Consider the following 23,084-nt stretch of genomic DNA (forward strand, 5'->3'; position numbering starts at 1 on the left):
ATTTAGGCATAATGGTAACCTTAAGTTCAAAGTCTTCTAAATTTTAAGTTTACTAGAACTATGGATTCAAGGTGGGCCATTTATTAAATGAGGCCCTCCAATCTCAAATCTTGGATAATATTTATAGCTTAAAGCATGTTTGTTTAGACTGAGCGGACTGAAAACATGTCCAAGAAGCCTTCCTTATGCAAGGCGTCAACACGTCTCAAAATTTATGTTGCACTAACTAGAAGTGCAATCAGATAGATCAACATGCAACCCTTTCTTCTAAGACATTACACGTCCGACTGCAACGAACAAGCCTTTGGCTACGCTTCTTTGCTTTACACGTAGTCTGGCACGAGAAACACCTAGCGCCTGGAGCATCATTTCGGGAAGCGGCGGTGGTGGTTTTGATCCTTCCACAATCGCAGAGTTGTCCCAAAAGTTAACGGCGACGTCGGCGAGAAAGAAGCAGATTGATGCATGGCTTCTTCTTGCCTCAGAAAGGTTATTTCATGCCATATTTGCCGGAGGTGTAGCCTCATCCCTCGGAGAAGCCTCTCTTCTGCGCCAACGTCCCCGGGAAATCACCAATCAGAGGAAGGTGGGGAGAGGGGCAGCCGGGGGCCCTTCGCCTCCCTCCTCAGGAGCCGCTCAGTCGTCCGATTCCGAGGCCCTGACACCATCAAGTTCTTACACGGCCTTCTCACCAACGATGTCCGCCCGTTCGCAGAGCCCCCAAAGGAGGAGCTTGCCTCCATCCCCACCCCCAACCAGCCCCTCCATTCCACCTCGCCCATCTACTCCGCAATGCTCACAGCCCGCGGCCGCTTCCTTTACGACTTTTTCTTTTATCGCCCAGCCTCGCCCGAACAGAAGCTGGACCCTTCTGGCGCCGGTCCTGGCTCTGGCGCTTCTGAGATGAGCCTCTACGCGGATGTTGATTCTCAGTGCGTGGATGAGATCCTGGAGTTCATGAAGAGGTATCGCAGAAAATTGGTACTTTCCCATTCTAAGAATCTGAACAAGCTATCACTATTTTAAAAGTGAGGTGCAAGGTTTAAGTCATTACTTTAAGGTTAGCTAATTTTTGTGTAGATTTTCTAGCTGCTACTGCACAAAGGTTTGAGTTGGTGTTTCTATGAGCCAGATGGATTAAAGGCACACAATATATTTCATGTTTCATCCCACTTTTGGATGGTGGAGTCTCTGGTAGTTGTATACTGAGAAATGCATTACTGGTACTTCATAGGTTCATTATTCGTTTATGGTGTTCGGCATGAAGTGTTGGATGCATACATTTGACTACTTAGAAGAGAACGGATGTCCTTTAACTTAACTTGAGATATTACAGTACAGAGCACGCTGTCATATCTCAACTTTCTCCTTCTTTGCTGGAGAAGTATTCCCTGATTCATTACTTTAAAATGGTTGATTCTCATGTAGATTTTCATGCTACTACTGCACAAAGGTTTGGAATTGTACATTGTGAAATGCATTAGTTGTAGTTCATAGTTAGGTTCATTATTCATTGATTGGGTTCAGCATGAAGTGTTGGATGCATAAATTAGCGAACCATGACCATTTAAAACAGATTATTGTTTTGTCTACGTGAAAGGTACCGCCTGAGAGCTAAGGTGGAGATCGAGAACGTGGCCGAGGAATTCTCTTGCTGGCAACGTTTTGGCACTTTTGATGAGCCCTCAACGGCTGGTGAACCGGAGGCTGCAGCAGTCGGATGGGGTAGTGCAGTTGATGATACGGGTAGCTCGGCTGCACAAGGAAATAGTCATGGTTGGCGATGGTTCAGGGATCCTCGGTTAGCTGCCCTTGGTTTTCGGGGAATCTTCCCATCTGACCAAACTCGTAAGAGTTAAACTTTAAAGTGGCATTAGGCGTGTCTAACTGTACTGTGGTCATTCACGTGTATTGCATTTGTTAGTTCTGTTACTTGTGTTTTTCTTCGTTAATTTTGTCCTTGTCATATATGTAGCTTGACATCTTAATAGTGATTCTTCTGGCTCTTGTAGCTCCACTGGTTGAAGCCGACAAGGAAGTTGATGAGCAACATTATATTCTATGGAGAATAGAAAAAGGTGTTGCAGAGGGTTCAACTGAAATTCCCAAAGGTGCAGTTATTCACATTGTTCATTTTCTTGATTGTGCTCAAGCGTCTTGTTTGTGAGAAATTTCTTTCCTGCTGTAAGATCAAAGATGTCTTGTTAGCTGTTCTCATTTTCTTGATGGATTCTCTTGGTTTGTGGTCTATATATAATGCCTATTTTGTTAGTTTGGTGGATTAGAGTATGTATAAGTGGACATTGTCGGGAAAGGCTGTTAGGATTTTTCCCCTCAGTTTGTGAATTGGAAGTTTTATTTTGTGAAAAATAGATGAAGAAATTCAAGTGAATCATGCATTTGGTTTTTGCCTAAGATGATTTGTGCACTGATATTTGTTTCGTTGCTTTTGTTTATTTATTAGTACCGCTTAAAGTGATTTACAAGATGTTGTATTGTTTTTTAAATGGCTGCATACATACTTTTTCCTGTTGCTGTTTAACTTATGATACTTTTCCTGTTAATCCTAACTATGATTTTTGTTCTCATATCTACCTCAAACCAGCTTTTCAGACTTCAGTCTTCACAAGATCGTCCTTGATGAAAATATTCATTGGACGCCTAATTGTTCTCATTACTAAGTTGTTGTCCATAGCTGAGTATTGAATAAGTTCCTTATAGTCAATTTCAGCTTCATTTTGGGTTTGGCAAGACTAATGTTTTTTTTTTAAAAAAAAAAACTTTCAATGGTTGTCCATCCCTCTCATCAACTTGAGTTGTAGCTATGTTGTCAAATGCTATTTGGGGCTTGTGCCTAGGCTCACCTAGGCTGTCAGGCTTGGCTAATTGCTTAAGCTAGTTAGCTTTAGGTGACCTGCCATTTGCAAATGCCTAGAACCTCGCATAGGCACTGAATGGCCTAGATTTTTTTTCATTGACAAACTAAACTCTTTTTCCCTTTTTTCTTTGGTGCAACTTTTCCATTTTTTGTTGTTGCAGTATTGTGATTTTGTGTTAAAAGTATATGTGCATATGCAATCATAGTTATAGTAGCAATTACAACTGGTATAACATTATACTTTAAATAATCTATGCTTTTATGTATTTGTGTGTGTGTGTCTGATACGTGCCAGCCTAGGAGCCCTCCGAGAGACGAGGCTTGTGTGTGAGTGTGAATTATATTAGAATTTTTTGTTTATTAGAACTATAATATAAGACAATTTTAGCATTTTACAATAAGCAATGATAATATGAACTATAGCTTTGGAAATTGTAATTATAGATTTAGCAGTTAGCATTTAGGCAATGATAAGGTTTTGCGTGCTCTATAACATTGAAGAACATTGATATCTTATGGTTCCTACCACCGCCGGTTCCATTCTTTTCTTTGCTGATGGTTCTTTGGCATGCGGAGAATCAGTCTAATGCCTTTGTGCTTTTTGATTTGATAAAGCAATCAGTGATCTACTAAGTATTTTTCTGAGTGAAAAAAAAGTAGGAGTTTCAACTAAAATGTCAATCTGAAGGCTACCGATATCTTACTGCATGTTTTTCTGAGTAAATAGAAGAGGTTGAGGGATGGTAAAAATATGCAGCAAAAGCAGAGCTACGCCAAACTTTGTGGCTTAAAAAATATTATGCCCTAGAACAAGGATTATAAGTGTGATTCTTGTTTTCTCTAGGGTTCTCCTTCTTTATGTCAGATAGAGAATGCTGGTGTTGTATGTCTAACATATCCTTCGTGGGCTCCCCTGCAGTAGTTAACGAACAAATGTCACTATTAACTGGGTGGATATCCATGGGCAGAAGGGGCACAACATGTCTGTAATACTAGTTGAGCATAATGTGCTAAAGTTGCTGCATTAACCGTCAGTATTTCTTTTTGTTTTCTTGCTTTAGGAACCACTAGTCTCTGTTCTTTTATGTGTTTCCTTTGCTATTCTGGCAGCTTCTTGGGAATTTCTAAGTTCCTATATCTTTCTCATGGCACAGTTTTATCAGTAAAGTTTTCCAATCTCAATTATTGCTTGTGGATGTTTTCTCATGTTCATGTGAAGAAATGTAGAGAACTACTGCTGCACTAGTTGTTCTGCCAGGGATGTATTAACTATTAACTGCCTTCTTTGTCTTGGAGGTGTACACTCTGGGGAAAAAAGATGGATTTTGATGACATGGCATTAGTAAGCTTTTAATAGGTTATTCAAAGCCTTTAGTGGGAGGGAGAAAAAAAAAACTCACTTTAATTTCTAACATGGTTTTGCACTAATGCTCTAGCTGTAGTTTTTTCTACTGTTACATGCAATCATGCCTGGAGAAATGAATGTTCCCCGTCTGTTTGCTAACATGGTTTTGCACTTCTCCACAAGTTACAAGGTTTTAAATTTTTATGTGCAATCTATGCGTTGAAGTTTTTCCTATTTGGCTTTTTAACATTTCAATCTGTTGATAGCCTACAGTAGAAGTTCTTCCTATTGATTGCTTTTTAACATGGTGCGACTCTATGCGTAGGACCATAGCTTATATTGATCTGTTAGCCGATTCTTTACAAAACAGTCTTGCAGATTGGAACGTTTTATATGGTTACTTTTGCTTAATACACTCTAGTGTTATACTTGACCAGGTAAAGCAATCCCTCTGGAGTTCAATTTTGTTGGCTTGAATGCAATCAGCTTCGAGAAGGGATGCTATGTTGGTCAAGAGTTAATTGCTCGTACGCATCATCGTGGCATCATCCGCCAGCGTCTGCTCCCTATGATCTTTGTCGATGGACAGGGCAAAGGTAACTTGTTGCATGGGTGATTTAAGAGTGAAAACTTCGTACATTAACAGCTGCCTACTGTGGAAAATTCTGTTTTCATTTTCTGCAACAGAGATGGAAGCTAAGGTCGGTCCAGGAGCAGAAGTTGTGAATGTTTCGTCAGGTAACAATGCAGGTTCAGTGACGAAGGCAGTTGGCTGTCGAGGCATAGGTGTTTTGAGACTGGAAGAAGCCCTTAAAAGCTCTAGTTCCTTGAGAATTAGGGAGCATGAGAATGTCCATGTGAAAGCTATTCGTCCAGAGTGGTGGCCGGCAGAGTGGGGTCATGAGCAGGAAGAAGACTCGGACGTTGTTTAGAGCTGTCCCTAGTTCTCATCCTTTTTATTCAACACCCTTGCCTTGTAGACTGATGTTGTGAATTGTGGAAGTTGGCAACCTGCCCAGCTAGTTCATTGATGGGCATCACAGGTGGGAGAGATGAAAGTTGAGATATCAATTTTGTACCGTGATCAGTAGTAAATGTACTGAAATTGAGTTGCTGGCAAAGTGATGGAAAAGAAAAATAATAGTTAGGTTTCTTGGCTAAAAATGAGTGCACGTATGCGGGGCGAGATGGTATTTTGAACATATTGTTATCTTGATTGCCAATGAGGTGAAATACTTTTCCTACCAAATTTTGGTCTGCTGTCTGGGCTTGTCAAATGGGTAGCATATATGCATTACCTACCATTTCCACTTTTTAATTCGTAGGGCCCTTTTTTTCTGTTTTTTCATGACCCAGTTTCTCTCTCTATCCTGTGACTTGCTTTATTTATGCAAATATTTTTCTGGTGATTGTTGGTCACGTTCTTGGAATTTTGGCCATCCATGTACTCTAGTTGATGCAGATTATTACTTAAATCCGTCGGACTGGATTCTACCGTTGAAGGTCTCCTTTGCCGAGGACTCGAGGTACACGGCCGAGAAAGTCCAGTCCGCTTTCACCATCTATTAAGCGTGAACAGTACGGGACGTTGGATTTGTCTGTTCTGTTCGCTATTATCCGCTGGGCAAATGTTATTCGGTGAGGGGCGGCTGTTTGATTGCTGTCCGTTGGGACAGTACGGACTGTCCTGTACCACTAGACAGAGGGTTCTCCTCCGTCTGTTAGAGGCCATCTAGATTTAGTTGCTGTCTGTGGAACAGGATGGGCAGGACAGGACAGTCCTGTCCTAGTAGGCAGAGGCTTTCTTGATGAATGTAGGAACATAATTTTGTCTTTTCTGTCTGGTCTTTGCTTGGCACCGTACATGTCCTGTGACTCTACATTTATCTGTTATATCTGTTGTTTGTTTTGTGTTCTGTTTGTTCTGTTTATTCCCTTCAACATTTGTGTTTTTCCAGATCTATTTTGTCTGTTTGTCCATCGTTTGTGAATGAGAATACGCTGTTTGTCAATGTTGTCTGTTCAATCTATTGTTTGCTGTTGATATCATATAAAATCACAATTATTCGTAACACATATCATACAATAACAGGGCATGATTACTACAAGACCTGTTATTTCATGCAAATATTAACAATATGATCTCCCAATGTTAAAAGTTATTGGTAATTCACATTGATTTCTTAATGCATACTGGCATTGGGAATTTACGTTCGTGAATATATGTATATGTAAGAAAAATAGTGTTGTATGATACGTATGATACGGGGTCGTATCGTATGATACGTATTGTATCTTTTACAAAATACGATACGATACATTTTATGTATTATAAATAAGGGTCTATCGTGTTTGTATCTTACGATACGTACGATACTGTGTGATATGTCTCGTATCGTATGATATGAGCTGATTTCAAAAAAGGGAGGTTGGAATCCCTTTTTTCGTGTTTTTTTTTTATAAAAACCTGACTCTTCTTCATTTTTAACTTAGAGATTGTGTTGCTTTTGAGGGAAATCATCGATTTTCATTGTTATATCATCGATTTTCAAAATAAAGTCATCAATTAAACCATGGATTTGTGTGTGGGTGGTTGATTTTCATTGGAAGGAAAGAGATTTTTTTTTAAATCGTGAAGATGAAAATGAAGAAGAAGATGAAGATGAGGATGAGAATGAATATGATGAAGATTATGAATGAGAGTCGAGAGTGCTTTCTTTTTATATGTATTGACATTGAATATTTTTACAATTTCATTATCATCTTGTAGCGTAATACAAATATCTAAAACTTGTTTTTTGATGTGGACTTTATGATTTATGAATCTATGTGTTTTTTATGAAGAACATATTATTCTTGATTTTTACTTATTTTTTATGAATTTATCGATTTTTTTTCTATTTTTTTCTGATTTATTAAATGAAAAACGATATGATTACGATACGTTACGATATTTTACGATACGGTGTATCTTAAAGTCAGACCGATACTTACAATATGCTTTTTACAACATTGAAGAAAAATGATAGTTCTCTTATGTGCAAAATTTTAATTGATAAAATATTGTAATTTAGGTGACTAAGAATGCAAAATATTTGAATGCAAGACAACTAAAGTTCCTCTTCTGTAAAGCGATGCTATCTGAATGCAAGCCACACCATCATGCAGGGCAGGCATCTGCTTGCGACCAGTCCTGTTTTCAACCACAGATTGCATCCTTCCAGGTCCTGGAGCTGTTACGCAGAATAGAATAAAGGAAATCCACACTGTTAGCCCAGATTTTGCGAACCTCGCCAGGAACATTTCTGACCTCACCCTCCAGCATAGCCTTGTTCCCCAGTGTACAGAGTTTCCAAACTACCACGCGAAAGCAGGCCCTCCAGCATTTAGCCATCCATCCCCGCTTGAACCCAAGCTTTCATCTCGTTCAAGGATCCAGCTTCACCAAGTCTTTTCCTCCAGAACTTTCTGAGAATCTGAAGCATGGTAATGGTTTCATGAGCTGATAAATGGGGGGACTTGTTCCTGATCACGTCGTCTACAATAGCCTGGTTGACGATCAAGTTAAGCAAATGACTTTAAAAATGCATTTGAGTTGCATCTTAGAACGACAAAAGATGGAATTCAAACTTAAATGGAGTGACACATACGAGTTCTGCAGGTTGTGGTGGACAGTTCCTTACTTTGTTGTAAAAGTACTTGCATAGAGCTTTCACACAACTTGTTTGTATTAATAGCTAACAGTTCATACAAAGCATGCATGTATTTTGTTTTTTATCGCTTTTTGTTAAATGTAAAGAAAAGCTGCTGGAAGTGTTGAAGACACACAAACAAATCTAAACCGTGCCATTTTGTACCCAAAGTTTGTCCATGGCCGTAACTCTCACAAGGCATCCCATCCTTAACATGCATGCCAAGAAACACGTGCACGCCTCAATGGTATAGCGTAGCTGGTTGGGTTAGGGGTCTGTCAAAAAGGTAAATTTTGTTGACATAAGCCTTGGCCGCCACTTAGATTTTAAAACTTCAAAAATTTATATGCAAATTTCAAAAATTTAGTTTAACATATATAAAAAATTTGAAAATTTTTATTTTGGCCCTTGTTAAAATTTTGAAACTATAGTTCAGCCTCTTGGACTAAAAGTTACTGGCTCTACCTATAATGCCATTTACCTTTCATTTTTCCAACCTTACCTTCGCGAGTGCCTGTCTTAGTGCTGTAAATGAACAAACAAGATATCAACAGTCCTTTAGTTTTCAGTTTTCATGTCAACCTATGAACTATTTCCTTCATCTTCATTCTTTTGCCGGCAAATATATAATGCATGAACTGTCAATGGTATGGTCAAGTTGCTTCTTGTCTTCCTGTGATTCTGGTTGTCTATAAATCTAATGCACTTAACAAGCGGTTGTCCAACCGGTCGTTTTGCTAATAAAAGGTTGTGAAAAGGATGTTATACATCATTTAGCTACACAGTCTATAGATCCCTTTTCAGGAATAACCTCAAGAATATCTTCTGTAGTGCACAAACTACGAGTACCAATGGAAGCTCTGTCTACCATCCGGAGGAAAAACTGAAAAAGGTCAGAGATCGGCCCTCCGGGCACATCCTTTGGTCTAACTGAGTGATTTCCTAGCCTTCAGACGGCATGCTAATCACAGGCATAATTAGTTATTTTCCCCTTAATTTGTTTTTATTAAGAGATGCTAATCTCAACTGGTAGACATAATTCTTGCAACTTAACTGGCCATTTGGAGGACATCCTCATTAGTTTCCTAAATTCTAGCTTTATGAAACCAGGTTTCTTTAATGAATTTCAAAAACTTGGTTTGTTTATTTGGGCAACATACCAAAATCCTGGTTTTTGAGAATAAGTTGAGGGCGGTCCCATTTTTCACTTGCTTTTAGGTTTTGACAAAACTGTATTTTCCTTGAACTCAGTTTTGTTTTGATGACACTTAAACATCATAAAAACCTGCTTTTGGGGTGTCATCCAAACACTCCCCAAATGTATCAATACTTTGTTAAATTCAATTTCAAACTGTCTCATGGGTGTTGGCATGAGTGCTAATTGCGGATACTGTTACTATTCATTTTCAAAAAAATTATATATATATATATATATATATATATATATATACATCAAGACTGCTGTGTCCCAGACATGTCCTCTAGGTGCACCACCTCCGGTCTTCAACCTTTTAGAAGTGTCCATATTACATATTTGTCAAGGTTACGATGTGGCGGCCATCACTCTTGCTGGAAGCTAAGAAGCATGAGCAAACTCAGTCGCTGCTACCTGAAGCAAATTGTCTCCTCAGCCCCTTCCTGCCATTAGGTGAATCGCTGGAAGGCAGCTCCTGGAAAGGAGGACTCATTCTGTGAGCGAGTAATCAGTTCTGTATTTTTGTGGTGTCTTCTTTTCTGATCTATTCTCGTCGCACAGATTTCTAATCTTATTGAGACAAAATAGAATCCGTTAGGTGTTAGATCTGAGAGCTGAGATCTGAAGCTGCATTGAAAGGCTGGATTAGATCACTGTGGGTCTTAGATCCAAGGTAAAGCAAACACACCCTTATAGATTTGGATTTTGAGTCTTTTGATATGCTTAGGATCCATATGGCAAACATATAACAGTATGTAATTATTCAATGAATATAACCCAAAAATTAGAGCTGATTCATGGAACACTTTAAAAAGTATTTATGAATCGGTGCTAATTTTTTTGAAGTAGATTCATGGGACAGTTACAACTACAAATTGTTCCGTTTGCTAAACAGGCCCTTAGAGTTCATTGCTAGGACCACATTTGATGGGGAGATAAACACATTTGACATGTGACACGACAGATCATATTATTTTCATCAAGTCTTCCTAAAGTTATTATGTCAGAATAACAACTTGTGGGGATTAGCCATTCTTATTATTGGATGTTCTGAAGAGGGGAAAAAGTAGTTGCTTTTTGAAGTCTATGCACCCATTATAAATCTTATTCGATCAAACAAGAGAAATCGTTCTAATATGCAAGGATCTGGTCACAAGAAAATGCAAGAACTATCATACAGTGGCGGTGCAAATGTGTCCAAATATTGCATTGTCTTGATCAAGGATCCTGGGCACAACTGTTGTGGATTCCTCTTCTCTTGGCAAGTTAGATGTAATCCTCCGTGATCCAGTGGTGGGGACAAAAAATTTTCCGAGTTCAGTTGTGAGTTCTAAGCTGTGGGAAAAGAGCTAATGAGTGAGTCCAATCTCTGAAAAAGTCCTGGAATTGTTGAAGCTTCTGAAGGTCAGATAAGTCTACAGGATTTGCGAGGCCATGTAGCGTGACCATGCAATTCTCATTAGTCCTGACCTTCTCCAGGTCGTACGCCTGAAACAACGTGGAAATGCTTTGAGATAGATATGTTTATGGCTTTCTCTTCCTCGGACTTCTTGGCAAGTTCGGAAGCTTTGGTGAGAGAAGTCAAACTGTCTTCATAAAAAAAAAAAAAAAATCGGTCATTAGTCCTGAGTCCTCTTAAAAGATTTAGCCTGTATGAATCGTTATTGGCTTCTAAAAGCATACTAAAATTTTTGACAACGCTAGTGCCTCAATCCTATTCAAGGGGTGCCCTCTCTCTTGAGAAAAGGTGGATTAAGTAGTTAGTCGTATAATTAAAATCCACTTGTGATGAACAACTTTAGTTTCACGTTAACTCCAAATCACGTTAGTTACAACTGAGAAGAAGATAACTTCTCCCACGTAGGGTTTTATGGTCGTTTAGCAGGTGTAACGAAATTTGTGCAACACGTATAATGTTGCCTTCAACCACACAAAAGACTTTCAGGTCAAGCATCTCCTTATAAAGCATTTGTATATAGGGGTGACAATATGTCTGATTTGGATCAGATATATGACTGAACCATTACTAAAATATCGAACATGAAAATAAATCAGTATTCGATTAAGAAATCAGGTTTAATAAATGACATCCAATTGGACTCAGATTCAAATATATATAAATGTCCAATTGGATTCAGATCAAATTTAGTATTAAACAAATGTAGATCCTACAGCCAATGCCCTTACATTTTGAAAATAAGTTAAATTCAGTTCAAAATTCAGATTTAGAATCAGTTGTAAATGTAGAAATAGGGTTCAGATTGGATTCAGATTATAAAATCAGATTTCGAATAATATAACTTCTTTTCAATTTGTATTTGAATTTGAATTCCAATCAGAATATGTGAATATCCAAGAAAAGTAGGTATGGTTAAGAGTATATCAAATTCAAATCTAATTAATTGACATCCTTATTTGTATATCATAAGAATTCCTCCAACTATTGGCGCCAAAGAAATGTTGGTAAAGCTGTGTGAAATGTTAGCAAAAGCTTTCTGCGGCGACTTTTTGGTGCGGTGAAAAATGCCACTGAAGTGTCGTACCATTAATACTTTACTAACAAAATGTGCATGTGCCAGTGAAAATTTGCCATTAGTGGCATAAAAAAGCATAAGAAGGCCGGCCGACCATCAATAATGCTACGGAAATAGTGCCACTGGTGACCTAATAAGCCGAGCAATTAGTTGCACGACAGCAGAACCGCAGCAATTGCCTGAGTCAGAGTGAACACAAGTGATGTGTTGGTGCATGCACCACTGCCTCATCACTGACTAGTGGCAAAAATCCTTTTTACTTTTTTTTTTCTTTTTTTTTTTCTGGTTTTTGGTGCGAATGAATAGTGCAGTTTTTGTCGCAGCCCTGCATTCACCGTTTACAGTTTAGAAAAACAGTACCCATGTGAACAACCGAACTTTCACTAGCCCACTAGTTTAGCCGCTACATTGTGCCTCTCAGACGGTTCAAAATAAGGGCGCCTTATGAAGAACAAAGAAAATTATGAAATCCCAAGTGGCCGTTTTTCCTCCTTAAGTGCTAAGCATTCATAATTAGTGGAATCCATTTATCTCTCTTATCTTTAATCTTGTCAGACCTTTCAAGTAACAAGCTTACTTTGCATAATGTTTGTTTTTACCCAGCAGCCTAAGTGGAAGCTTTTCCAAGGAATAAAAGCTGCTTTCCCTATGAAATCCTCATGTTGTTACTTCATCGGATGAACCACACCTCTCAAAAGGTACAATACCATATAAATAATTTGCCAAAAACATCTTCAAGAATCGCAGACAGCATGATTATTTTCCTTTGAACAGGAAATCTGAAATGGTGAAAGTTGGGCCATCCTAGAAGAATTGGAACCTCATTCTTGGCTTTTCAGCTTTAGCTATGGCATCTTGCCAACTTTTATTTTTGTTATTAATATTTCTGTGTCCCGATCAGTTTTGCTGGTAGATTGCTTGATGAGGTATAATAAATTTGAAGTGGGGGATGGTGAGGTTTTCTTTTCTCCTTTTTTTTTTTTTTTTTTTTGATGCCCTTTGATGAAGCACTTAAGTGGCATTACTTTATATGAACAATTTGCCCTAGGCAAGTTAAAGTACCACTCTACTAGGGAAGCTTCTGTCATATCTGTTCTCTTGGCTAACTTGGTCTTTGCAAGTAGTTAGAAGACCCTTCCATTTGGCGTATTCAAAACAACGTGCTTCACTTGTTTTGGAAGTTACCATTTTCCCAGTAAAAAAATTTCTGCCTAACTTTTTAATGCTTTTCTAATGTAAGGTTTTGGCAGGGGTACGGGTTTTATAACATTGTTTATAGTGTGAGGGCACATACGTAAGAGAGAGAAAGAGAGAGCATAATAAACTACATGTACGATATGACTATTATTCTTTTTTAATTGAAAGCGAAGAAAAGCCAGACCTGCCGGCACTGGTTTGACCCATTGTACGCAAACTTGTTACATTTTTCAAATATGTTCATTTGATAACATTATATATATATATATATATATATATATATATATATAGAGAGAGAGAGAGAGAGAGAGAGAGAGAGAGGGAGAGTGCCCTGACATAACCCCCGGAGCTCCCCTTAAGCGAAAAAAATGGACAACATAAGTATCTCATCTGCTTTTAGCTGGACGGTTCTTGTCATATATATATATATATATATATATATATATATATATATATATATATAAAAGGAGAGTGCCCTGACATAAACCCCGGAGCTCCCCGTCAGCGAAAAAAATGAAAAACATAAGTATCTCATCTGTTTTTAGCTGGACTGTTCTTGTTCTCTCTCTCTCTCTCTCTCTCTATATATATATATATATATATATATACACATATAAGAGTTGTGTATTTTCCCGTCCTTTGGTTTGAATAAAATTATCCAGCCTCTTGAAGCATACAGCTTGATGCATTAAGTACATATTAAATAACAATATATGAAAGGGTCGTGATTGAATGAAGTTGAAGATGGCAAAGAATTTCAACTCTTCTATTATGGCTACTTACTCTCTCAAAATTAAACCGGTCGTAACGAGAAGTTTGTGCGATGAAATTTAGTAAAAATTAGTTGCTTTATTAAGCTAACTACAAGAGCCTAAAGTGTATGAAATGGAGATCAGCTGCCTCTCTATCTTACGAAGTCATCCAGCTGATGGGAGCTCCCGTTGTTTTCGGGTGCAACTTTGATATAACCGTTTATGGTGGGAAACTTAGACATAACCAAAAACTTGATAAAACTTGTCGAGAAACTGAATATTCGTGACATGATTTGATTTTATTTTCATGAAAAATTATTAAAACTACTAGGGTAGGCTTAAGATGGGACTGACGCACCTCTCTCTCTCTCTCTCTCTCTCTCTTTCTATATATATATATATATATATATATATATATATATATATATATATATATATATATATATATATATATATATATTCCGAAAGCAGCAGGTGCATCTCTGCAGGTTTTTTTTAAATAATCCATATGTATTTTTATGAGAAAACAAGCCATCTCTCTCTCTCTCTGTGGACAAGGCTGAAAGATGAAAGGAACTAAGGAAGGAAAGTAAAATTCGTGAAAGAGTAAGGATATATATATGTACTTGGATGTTTCAGATTCTACAAGAGATCATCCTCTGCACAACCCAGGCCTTTCCTTGGTTTCGCTGGCCGCCACTCTTGAAGCAGCAGTCAAACTAAAGAATCCAACCTCACTGGCGCTCCGCCTTGGACACAACAACTGCGTTTGTTTACAGTAAGCTATGGCTCCTTGTATCGAACGCTCAACATCAGAATTAACGCTGCTGCTCCTCTTCAGTAAATGCAAGCCATTATACCCGTCTGTCTCCCCAGTTAAGGACAATAAAGAAGGAGACGACAATGAATTAACTCCAGAGAATGACAACGCCTTAATGGCACCTGAGAAAGACTTCCTGTGGCCTGCATCTTCCTTTATTGGTGCTTTTCTGCTCTCTCTCTGCATCTCCTCAAATGGGTTTCTTTTAGTCACTTTGGTGCACTTGTTCTTCAAGCAATCCTTCATCGCCTTTTCTGCAGAAGTATCGACCCGAAACAGACTTTCTTTCCTGCACTTTGAGTTATTTTTAACTGCTGCGGTACATTGGCCTTCAGAACACCCGGACTTACCAAAAAGAGATCTAAGATACGCCTTCGAAGCCTTCAGCTTGCCGCCAAAAGCCAACTGCTTGATCAGCTTCAGTTTCTTGCACCATGCTTTCTTGGCACAAGAGGAGGAAGAAGTCACATCAGCACCATCGGCGGTGCTACCAAGGTTCATGGTGCAGTCGTGGAAATACTCATCTGAGTTCAGTTCTCCACTGACTTGGCAAAACTGAAATGGGGTCACACTGCATGACTCATATGGAGTGGCACCCTGAGAGGAAAGTGGGGATGTCTTCTCCTGATCACAGGAATGCAGGAGCTTCCTCACCATCTGAATCCTCGGTGGGAGATGGAGAGGAAGCAGCTTGCCCTTATAGAAGAGCTCATCAGCAGGTGAAGTGAGTGAATCCTTCTCTTGGACAGACATGTTGAATTCAAAATCCGGAGAGGAGTTGATGGAGTAACAGAGGAAGGTGGTGGAGTGGACTTCCATGTCTATGTAATCCTCATCAATGAAGGAAGTGTTGAGGTCATCACATGGCTCTAGATTTGAATGTGATCCCCTGCTTGAGGGATGCATTCTGGTGCAGGTTGAACACTCTGGTGCTTGTGGTTATTTCTGGTAGGTATGAAAGGGAGGAGATGAGAGAGGCAGCTCTTTAAAGAAGAGAGAAGATGCCAAGAAGCCAAGAAATGTGAGAGTTCCCAATAGTGAAAAGATACGGAAAGAATAAAAAATTTTGTAGTGATGAACTGATAGCCCACCCCATTCATGTGTCCCATATCCTTCACAAATGCAAGTGGGTAGCATCGGTAACTCATGATTTCCAGGAAAACAAGAAATTCTGAGGGATTGCTCCAGATACCTGCCCGAAAAGTTAAGGGAGGAAAAGGAATTGCAATTTATGGCCTTTTCAGTTCATGTGTCGCATATGCTTCATCTATTTCTTTATGTAAATGCGAGTGGGTAGCATTGGTAACTCATGATTTCTGATTATATGAATGGAAATGTGTGCCGTTGATAACTCATACTTTCTTGTTCAGAGAGAGAGTGATGATTTCTGATTATATGAATAGAAGTGGGTGCCATTGCTAACTCACTTTTTTATTTAGAGAGAGAGTGTGTGAGAGAGAGAGAGAGAGAGCCGAAAGATTTTTTTTGAGCAGAAAGATGAGAGAGAGAGCAGAAAGACAGGTGGTGGAGGAAATTCTGGTTATGTTTATTGCTGAAGTGGGTGGAGTAGTTGTTTATGAGATAAAAGCAGAGCAGAATGAAGGAATGCTTACATCATATCTCTGGAGGTTGTGCCCTGCATTCACCTGCACGTGACCCCACAGAGCTTTACAGTCTATAACCCATACCCTGAACGACAGACAGTAAGCCACTGTGAGAATTTTACCATCTTTGACAAGAAAAAGCAAAACTTATATTTAAGCGAACCCATTGTTTATTAGATCAAGCTGCAAAGTAAACCACGCGTCTAAGAGTGGCACTTCCAGGGAATGACAAAAAGAAATCATATTTAATCTGCCTAAGAGAAAGAAAATACTACGAGTATGTGGATGACATGATTATAAATATCATGAGATTTTAACTTGTTGGCGCTTTTTACAGGTTCCGATGCAGGAGTTTCGAGAATTAAGACCTGACAAAGTTCTTTTAGCCGAAACACACTTCTTCGTCTTGGCAAAAGGTATGGACTTAAGACCTTGAACAACTATCTGGACCAAGGCTGAGGATGATCTTTAGACCTTCAAAGTGCTCTATGCACATGCACAGGAAGTTGAATACGAAGCTGTTAATTTTGAAATAAGAGTAAGGAAAAGAATGAGTTTGTCTTAAAATCGTAAATGGTAGGGAAAATCAGTGAATCAATCTATTAAAATCACAACTAAGAAATGATCGATGTGCCAACTGCGTACAAGTAGGAATGAATTTGAAAATAACCCAAAAAAAGCCACTTGTTTCTTGTCCATGTCCAACAATAATAATAAAAGCTCTGAACACAAGGCCTCCGGTGATTTCATCACCTTCTTTTGGAATATCTTGGGAAAAAAAATGAGAAAGAAAAATTGTTGCTCACATCTCATGTATGGCAGGGCTTTATTTTTCGTATTAAAGACTTTGAAAATCAATAAGCTCCTCCATATGACACCGTTAAAAGTTCCACTTACCTTGGAACTATGTTCGTCTATAATGTGATACTGACATGTATTTTCTAGGTATTTTTTAAAGTTAGTTTATATTTTATATTATTTTATATATTTATTGACCTACACATGCTTTTTCGAGATTTTCCTAACAGAACTAGACTTTTTCAACGTATGGTAAACTCTTCCATTCAAAAAAAGGATTTCTGTGATGAAATCTCCTCTTTGATTGCATATATGAAGCTGCACCAGATTAGGCCAAAGAGACAGGCCCTGTGCCTTAAATTGTTAGCATTCTTCAACTTGAAGGTCCTAACGCAACTTGTCTGAGAAGGTGTTTGTAGACTTTGTTGGTAATGAACCATCACTTTCAATCTGTATCAGAGGGATTGCAATTCTTTGTAAATATCTGATTCCGCAATCTTCCAATAACTAAGAAGTTATTTCTCAACCCAATTTTAGGCTAAATTGGAAAGCATCAAAATGGCCTGTTCGTATAGGCTTAAACTCATATTGGAGACCTGACTTTATCATCACGTTTCATTACAAAACACTTAGTTTTATTATGATAACCAGGACTTTAACTGACCTCATTACCACATTTGAAATGTTACTGTTCTGCAGACCCTAGAGCAAACTCTGGACTGAAGCAAGACTTGAAACAGGACAAGAATTTAGTTACACCAGGGGGCAATGGACTACTATAGGTCCAGCAACCCTGATCTATTTTTAGCTGCACCTAGGGCTGTACACAAGCCCAGTCGAGCTCGAGCATGTTAAGCTTGACCTGACTTGACACATATATCGCTCAGTTTGAGCTCGAGTCGTGTTGTACAAGCTCACCTCAAGCTCGACTCATTTAAGCTCATTTACCAACTCCCCATTTGGCTTGATATATTTTCTTCGTTTTAAGTTTGAAAATTGGAAAAAAATACGTGTATTAAAGGTGCTTACTCGAGTTAAATCGAATTGAGTTCTTGTAACTCAAATCGCCTCGTTTATCGGCTCGAGTTTTCAGTTAAGCTCAAGTTCAACTCTTTTACAAACAAGCAAAGTTTAACCGAGTGAATTCGAGTCGAGCTTGAGTTAGCTCGACTTATTGTACCTAGCCCTAGCTGCACCGTCACCAAGTTGATAGCCATGCGAGCCCAGCCCACTGGTTTGACACGAGGAACTTTTACCGTAACTTAGCAAGCCTCACAAGGGCCAACTCCTTTGGGCCTTCAGAAAGGCAATGAATACTTTTGACATCCACTAATCCTGGCTTTTCTTTTTACCGTTAGACTGAGAGTTGCAATGCCTATTCACTAAAGCATGATCCTGATCTTACGTAAACAGAAAAAGGAATCCGACATATCCTTGTGGTTACAAAGCAGGAATCCATGCAGAGCGCAAAAAGTAACTCTCAGAAAAAAAAGTAAACAGCAGAACCCAGAATAACAGGATCTCTGCTTTCACGTTTTACTTTTGCATTTTCTACTGGTTTCAACTGCACCATCAAAGGCCTATTGCAGGACAACTCAAAGCTACCATCATTTCTATACTCTGCAGTCAGAAACCCAATATTGTCTCTACTTGGGGCCATTTCAGCAAAATCTGAGTTTGCTTTCGCTTTGGGAAGTCAGAAACCCAATATTGTCTCTACTTGGGATCATTTCAGCACTGTATTACAGGTAATGCAGCGATCGTAGATAAGCTAAATAAATGAGTTGATGGGTTTCGCATCTTGAAGGGCCTAGGAGAGCAAGACCTAGAAACTAAGCCCCATTGTATTCCTTTGCAAGGACTAGTTAAAAGCAATGAGAAGACAAGTCAAAATGGCTTCTTTTGTCTCCTTGGACAATTGACAGTACAAGAAAAGGAAGACCCCAGTGGAGATTGAATTTCCATCGCAATTTGGGGTTCACATCTTCATCCTCCTTGCTTTAAATATACATGGAAAGCGAGGAATGTGAAGTTAACACATCTCACTCACTCCTAGTTCATGTTTACATGGAAACAGAACAGTAATACAGAAGAAAAGGTGCTTCTTTAAATGGGGAAACCATGACGCAGCTTTATAATGACCGACCTTATTTTATTATCAAGGCATATAGGGAGCAAGCACTGGCTCCTAAAATGCTCTCATTTCTTCACTTCTCAAGTTAATCAAGCATGGGCTTTCCAGCTACCGAGTGGTCACACCAGTCTCACTGAGAAGGAAGAAAATATCGTGAGATATAAAAAGAAAGTTCAAATTTCAATTTAATGCAATGACGTCTTGTCATTATGTTATTCCGATTTTTTTCAACTAATCTCTTAGGTAGTGTTCGATCCGAGGCTACATTAAAAAGGTTGCATTGTAAGTTCCTCATTTGTTTAAATTGATGATCTTAGTAGTGTGGATTTTAAACCTATGTTTCATATATAAAACGATGGATCCACGTAGATCACGTGAGATCTACGGTGAAACAAACACACCCTACTGGAAATGCTATGATTAAATGGACAGTATGTAATAGCATTAGGGACTGAAGTGTTTGGTTATCATTCGAAACTGTCATTGTCTTGATACTAAACTTGGGCCAACTACAAGGCTTGACATAATTTTAGATTCAAATATGACCAATCCAATCTGTTACCAGATCAAAGGAAACAGCCAAAAGTACAGATTTCGATGAAAAACACGTGAAAGAAGTTAGATTAGCCCCAATTATGAACTTAATATTTTATCTGATTCGAACCTGGATCGGCTTATGAAATTATTGCTTCCAATACGGCCATTCACTAAAATTAAAAAAAATACTATTATATCGACCATGCCTACCCCGAATACCGCCATATATCTATGACCCACTCATCCCCTTCGCCATTACTCGTGCATTTCGCGTGCATAACTTGAAGGCCGAGACAAACAAGACAGTACAAGTGGTACGTTTTATAAACGTGTACCTTGTTGAACAATAATTGTATCGTCGTATCTAACCTAATTATCCGTTGTCATTAATATATACAATTAATATATACAAGAAACAGAAAAGGGGGAACTCATCATAATTTATCAAATTATCTTTTCCAATTGTTTAACCAATTAAAGGAGCTTCCACAAAGAAAATATCATCAGTCAATATTTTATTACCACCCAAATTGATGAAAACAGCTGTTTCTTTTTTATAGGGCTGAATAAAGACCACGATTGATAATTCCAAGCCATTCGTACAGCCAACTGCAGAAGAGAAAAAGGACAAACTCTTTTTTAAAATAGAGGTAGATATACACGCAGAGAAGTATGTATTCACAATTGCATCCACTTGCAGGATCATGAAGAATAGAAAAGCAGAATTATTTATACAATCATTACAACATATTCAACAAATTAACTGCATTTTTCCCCTCCTGCAGATAAAAAATTGGTAAATAACGCTTTCTGGAACTTGATTCCAAGAGTGGCTACCCTATTATAGATATCATACACCATGGTTCGATACAGAAAATCATCTATAAACCTATCTGGGCTTATTTACCCGCAGAAGCTTCACCAGAATTGAGTTCCTGCTCAAGTTCATCAAACTCCCAGCCTCCTATTTCTTCAGCTGAATAGTCTTTACTAACCTTTCCAAATTCTGACTCTAGTTTGGCCAGCTCTGATTCAGGATCTACGGTCTGCTCATGGTAAGATGCTACAGTTACAGATGGTGGAGCATCTTCCATTCCAGCAGATGGAACCTCAATTTTTTGTTCATTGACATGAGAAGGGCTCTCTGGGCCTCCCGCAGATGACATTGTTCCCTTCTTTGTGGAGGTTTCGTCAAATTCTATAGGTGGCCTCTGGATGGACTCAAAATCCCGCCTCATGTGTTCAAGAGCATCAAAGGCTTCTCTAACTTCAGAATCATCTTGCCTGGTTAAGAAATTAAACATATCTTATCGACGATGTCCATACAAAGCCACAGAGATAAAAGGATGGTATATAATGAATAAAACTAGACATTAATGACAGCACTCATGTGGGACGTTCAAGAAGCAAACTTCACCTGAGAGAGCTCCCATGTTGAGAATAGAAATGTTCTCTCATGTTGTCCACTACGCTGAAAGTTGTCAAGATCTGGTACAAAGTAAAGGCAAACAAATCAAAGCAATTATTAGACAAAAAAAATATAACTATTTATTAAAAAAAAAATCCGAAGCACATTTCTCACATAGATGTCAGGTAATGACCCAGTGCTAATGAAATTCAGGGAAACTAATAGAAAAGAACCGTAGAAAAAAGGGCATTATCTACTATGGTTCTTTATTGAGAGATCTACAAATAACCATTCAATGTTTGGTGTATCTAAAAATAGGCCCAACATCTGAAAATTAACAAATAACTGCCTGACATTATAAGTTAATTCGCACATGTTCCATGAATGGTGAATATTAAATAATACTTAAAAAAGAGTATTTATCCTCATAAAATATAACTTCTCAAAAAAGAAAATTCACAAACCACACTTTTTAAGTTAATTTTTCTACATCTTCACGTCTCTCGCTCCCTCCCTCTTTCTCATTTTTTCTCTAAAATAGCACAAAAAGGGTGAACGAGTGAAATCACACGAACTAGCAAAAAAATGTAAATTATAAAAAGAACTCTTTATTCAAAGGTGCTTTCTTTCTAATAAGAGCAAAATAGTATTTTTAAATATTTTTTAATGTTCTTTATTTATGAAGAATGTGTTTATGAATTATTTTATAAAGTTAGATGTTATTTGTAATTCTCAAATGTTAAATTAGTTACTTGTATATATGTCAAAATTTGAGTGGTTATTTGTAATTTGTTCATTCCTTGTTTATTAGCGGCTGTGAAAGGTTGCAGGCCATCATCAGAGTTCACTCATAATATTTTTCAAGCATAAGGGCATTCTATGGCAGAAAAGACTGCTGTGAGACAGGTTTTTGAGACAAAGTCTCCCCTCCATACAGACCCAATCAAACACAACATTGGGCATCACAAGACCTTCAGTATATTTTATGCACTTTTCTCCTGATTTCTTTCACACTCCTAGAGTCATAAAGATACGACAGAAAATGGAAGTCACGTGTTGCTGCATCATGAGAGCCTCTCTCCCCCACTCGCTTTCAGACACAGAAAACGGTGAAATCATGGAAAAACTAGCCAAAAAAAATATAAATAACTCTTATTTATAGGTATTCAATTTTTATAGGGGCAAATAATCTTCTTAAATATGTTTGAATTTGAATGTTTTTTATTATGAAATGTATGTTTGTGAATTATCTTACAAAGTTAGGTGGTCATTTGTATTTTCCCAAAAGATAAGGCAGAGGAGCAGTTATCTGTAAACTTTTCATTCTTTATTTATGAACAGTAATTACAGGTGTAAATGGTTGCAGGCCATCAACACGGTTCACTTAAAATGTTTCCACGCGTAAAGGCATTGTAAATGCCAACTCAGTGGAGATGTGAAGTTCACCAGCTATTAAGCTGATAATTGAAATTCTGCTTATGTCCTTTTGTTTCATAAGGAGGAGATAACATCATAGTATTTCAATACAAGTCCCTCTGATTACAATACAGTGACCTAAACATCCGGCTACCTCAGTTGGCTTTGACTCTAGAATTCTCCAGGAATATAGGCACAGATTTCCAGGTAAGAACAGCAGAAAGCATCTCTCTACCCTGAACAAATAAATAATACTGCAGAGAAGGCTAGTTCGAATGAAATTATAATGCATGAATTTTAGATTAACTTTGTTTTTTAATTTTCTTGCAATAATATGGGTCACAACGCACTAACCTTCATTATAACAAAATTTTCATTATGGTACATGCTTTCAAGCATTGATACAGCAATAGCACATAGACTCAAACAAGTTCATACTTAATGAATATTTTAATCTTCAACATTAAAACAGAATCAAGAAAGCATAGAGGATGTTACCATTGCTTCAGATTCCAAATACTCGGCTTGAAGTTTCTTCCTCTGGTTTGATATCTCTAAACTTTCAGCTTCACTATATGAAGTTCCTGCTAGCCTGCCAGAGAAACAAACACAAAATGGTAAAAACAATCAAGAAGTTTCCAACTGCTATAGAAATAGCAAGTACATAACTGAAGGTCTTCCCCTCAAACTATTCATGAAAGCACTATCAGGAATGCAGAAGCAATGACCAAGACAAAATATGTCTGAATGGAATAAGAGGAATTTGGATCCAGT

At 38.1% G+C, this 23,084-nt stretch overlaps 3 protein-coding genes across 4 annotated transcripts in view; 1 reads left to right on the forward strand and 2 right to left on the reverse strand.

Moving 5' to 3' along the window:
- The first annotated feature begins 180 nt into the window (after positions 1-180).
- On the forward strand, positions 181-5,370 carry LOC116255076 (putative transferase At4g12130, mitochondrial). Of its 2 annotated transcripts, none has more exons than XM_031630821.2 (5): positions 181-965; positions 1,601-1,848; positions 1,992-2,111; positions 4,661-4,819; positions 4,911-5,370. In XM_031630821.2, the coding sequence occupies exons 1-5, from the start codon at positions 466-468 to the stop codon at positions 5,153-5,155; spliced, it is 1,272 nt and encodes a 423-aa protein (XP_031486681.1). In that variant the 5' UTR covers positions 181-465; the 3' UTR covers positions 5,156-5,370. The 2 variants fall into 2 exon arrangements, with proteins under 2 accessions (XP_031486681.1, XP_031486682.1); XM_031630822.2 differs by having other exon boundaries at positions 185-965; positions 2,013-2,111.
- Positions 5,371-14,224: 8,854 nt separating this feature from the next.
- Positions 14,225-15,840, reverse strand: LOC116254897 (probable membrane-associated kinase regulator 4). The gene has a single exon (XM_031630535.2). It carries the CDS (start codon positions 15,317-15,319, stop codon positions 14,246-14,248), a length of 1,074 nt encoding a protein of 357 aa, XP_031486395.1. The 5' UTR covers positions 15,320-15,840; the 3' UTR covers positions 14,225-14,245.
- Positions 15,841-20,161: 4,321 nt separating this feature from the next.
- Positions 20,162-23,084, reverse strand: part of LOC116254244 (uncharacterized) — a 31,591-nt gene continuing 28,668 nt past the window's right edge. The window contains exons 16-18 of the mRNA XM_031629487.2: positions 22,809-22,902; positions 20,904-20,974; positions 20,162-20,770 (exon numbers count right to left, since the gene is read on the reverse strand). Coding sequence (XP_031485347.1) covers positions 20,386-20,770; positions 20,904-20,974; positions 22,809-22,902 — 550 coding nt within the window. The 3' untranslated portion in view covers positions 20,162-20,385. The remainder of the gene's footprint in view (positions 20,771-20,903; positions 20,975-22,808; positions 22,903-23,084) is intronic.

This window comes from Nymphaea colorata, chromosome 5 (assembly GCF_008831285.2).
Source record: "Nymphaea colorata isolate Beijing-Zhang1983 chromosome 5, ASM883128v2, whole genome shotgun sequence".
NCBI classification, from domain to species: Eukaryota; Viridiplantae; Streptophyta; class Magnoliopsida; order Nymphaeales; family Nymphaeaceae; genus Nymphaea; species Nymphaea colorata.

Bases quoted from the DNA above. Each gene is read 5' to 3' on its own strand.
- LOC116255076 (XM_031630821.2), top strand. From the start codon at position 466: ATGGCTTCTTCTTGCCTCAGAAAGGTTATTTCATGCCATATTTGCCGG. The intron at 1,849-1,991 runs GTAAGAGTTAAA...ACATCTTAATAG, and splicing joins CTTCCCATCTGACCAAACTC to TGATTCTTCTGGCTCTTGTA. The intron at 4,820-4,910 runs GTAACTTGTTGC...TTTCTGCAACAG, and splicing joins TGTCGATGGACAGGGCAAAG to AGATGGAAGCTAAGGTCGGT.
- LOC116254897 (XM_031630535.2), bottom strand. From the start codon at position 15,319: ATGCATCCCTCAAGCAGGGGATCACATTCAAATCTAGAGCCATGTGAT.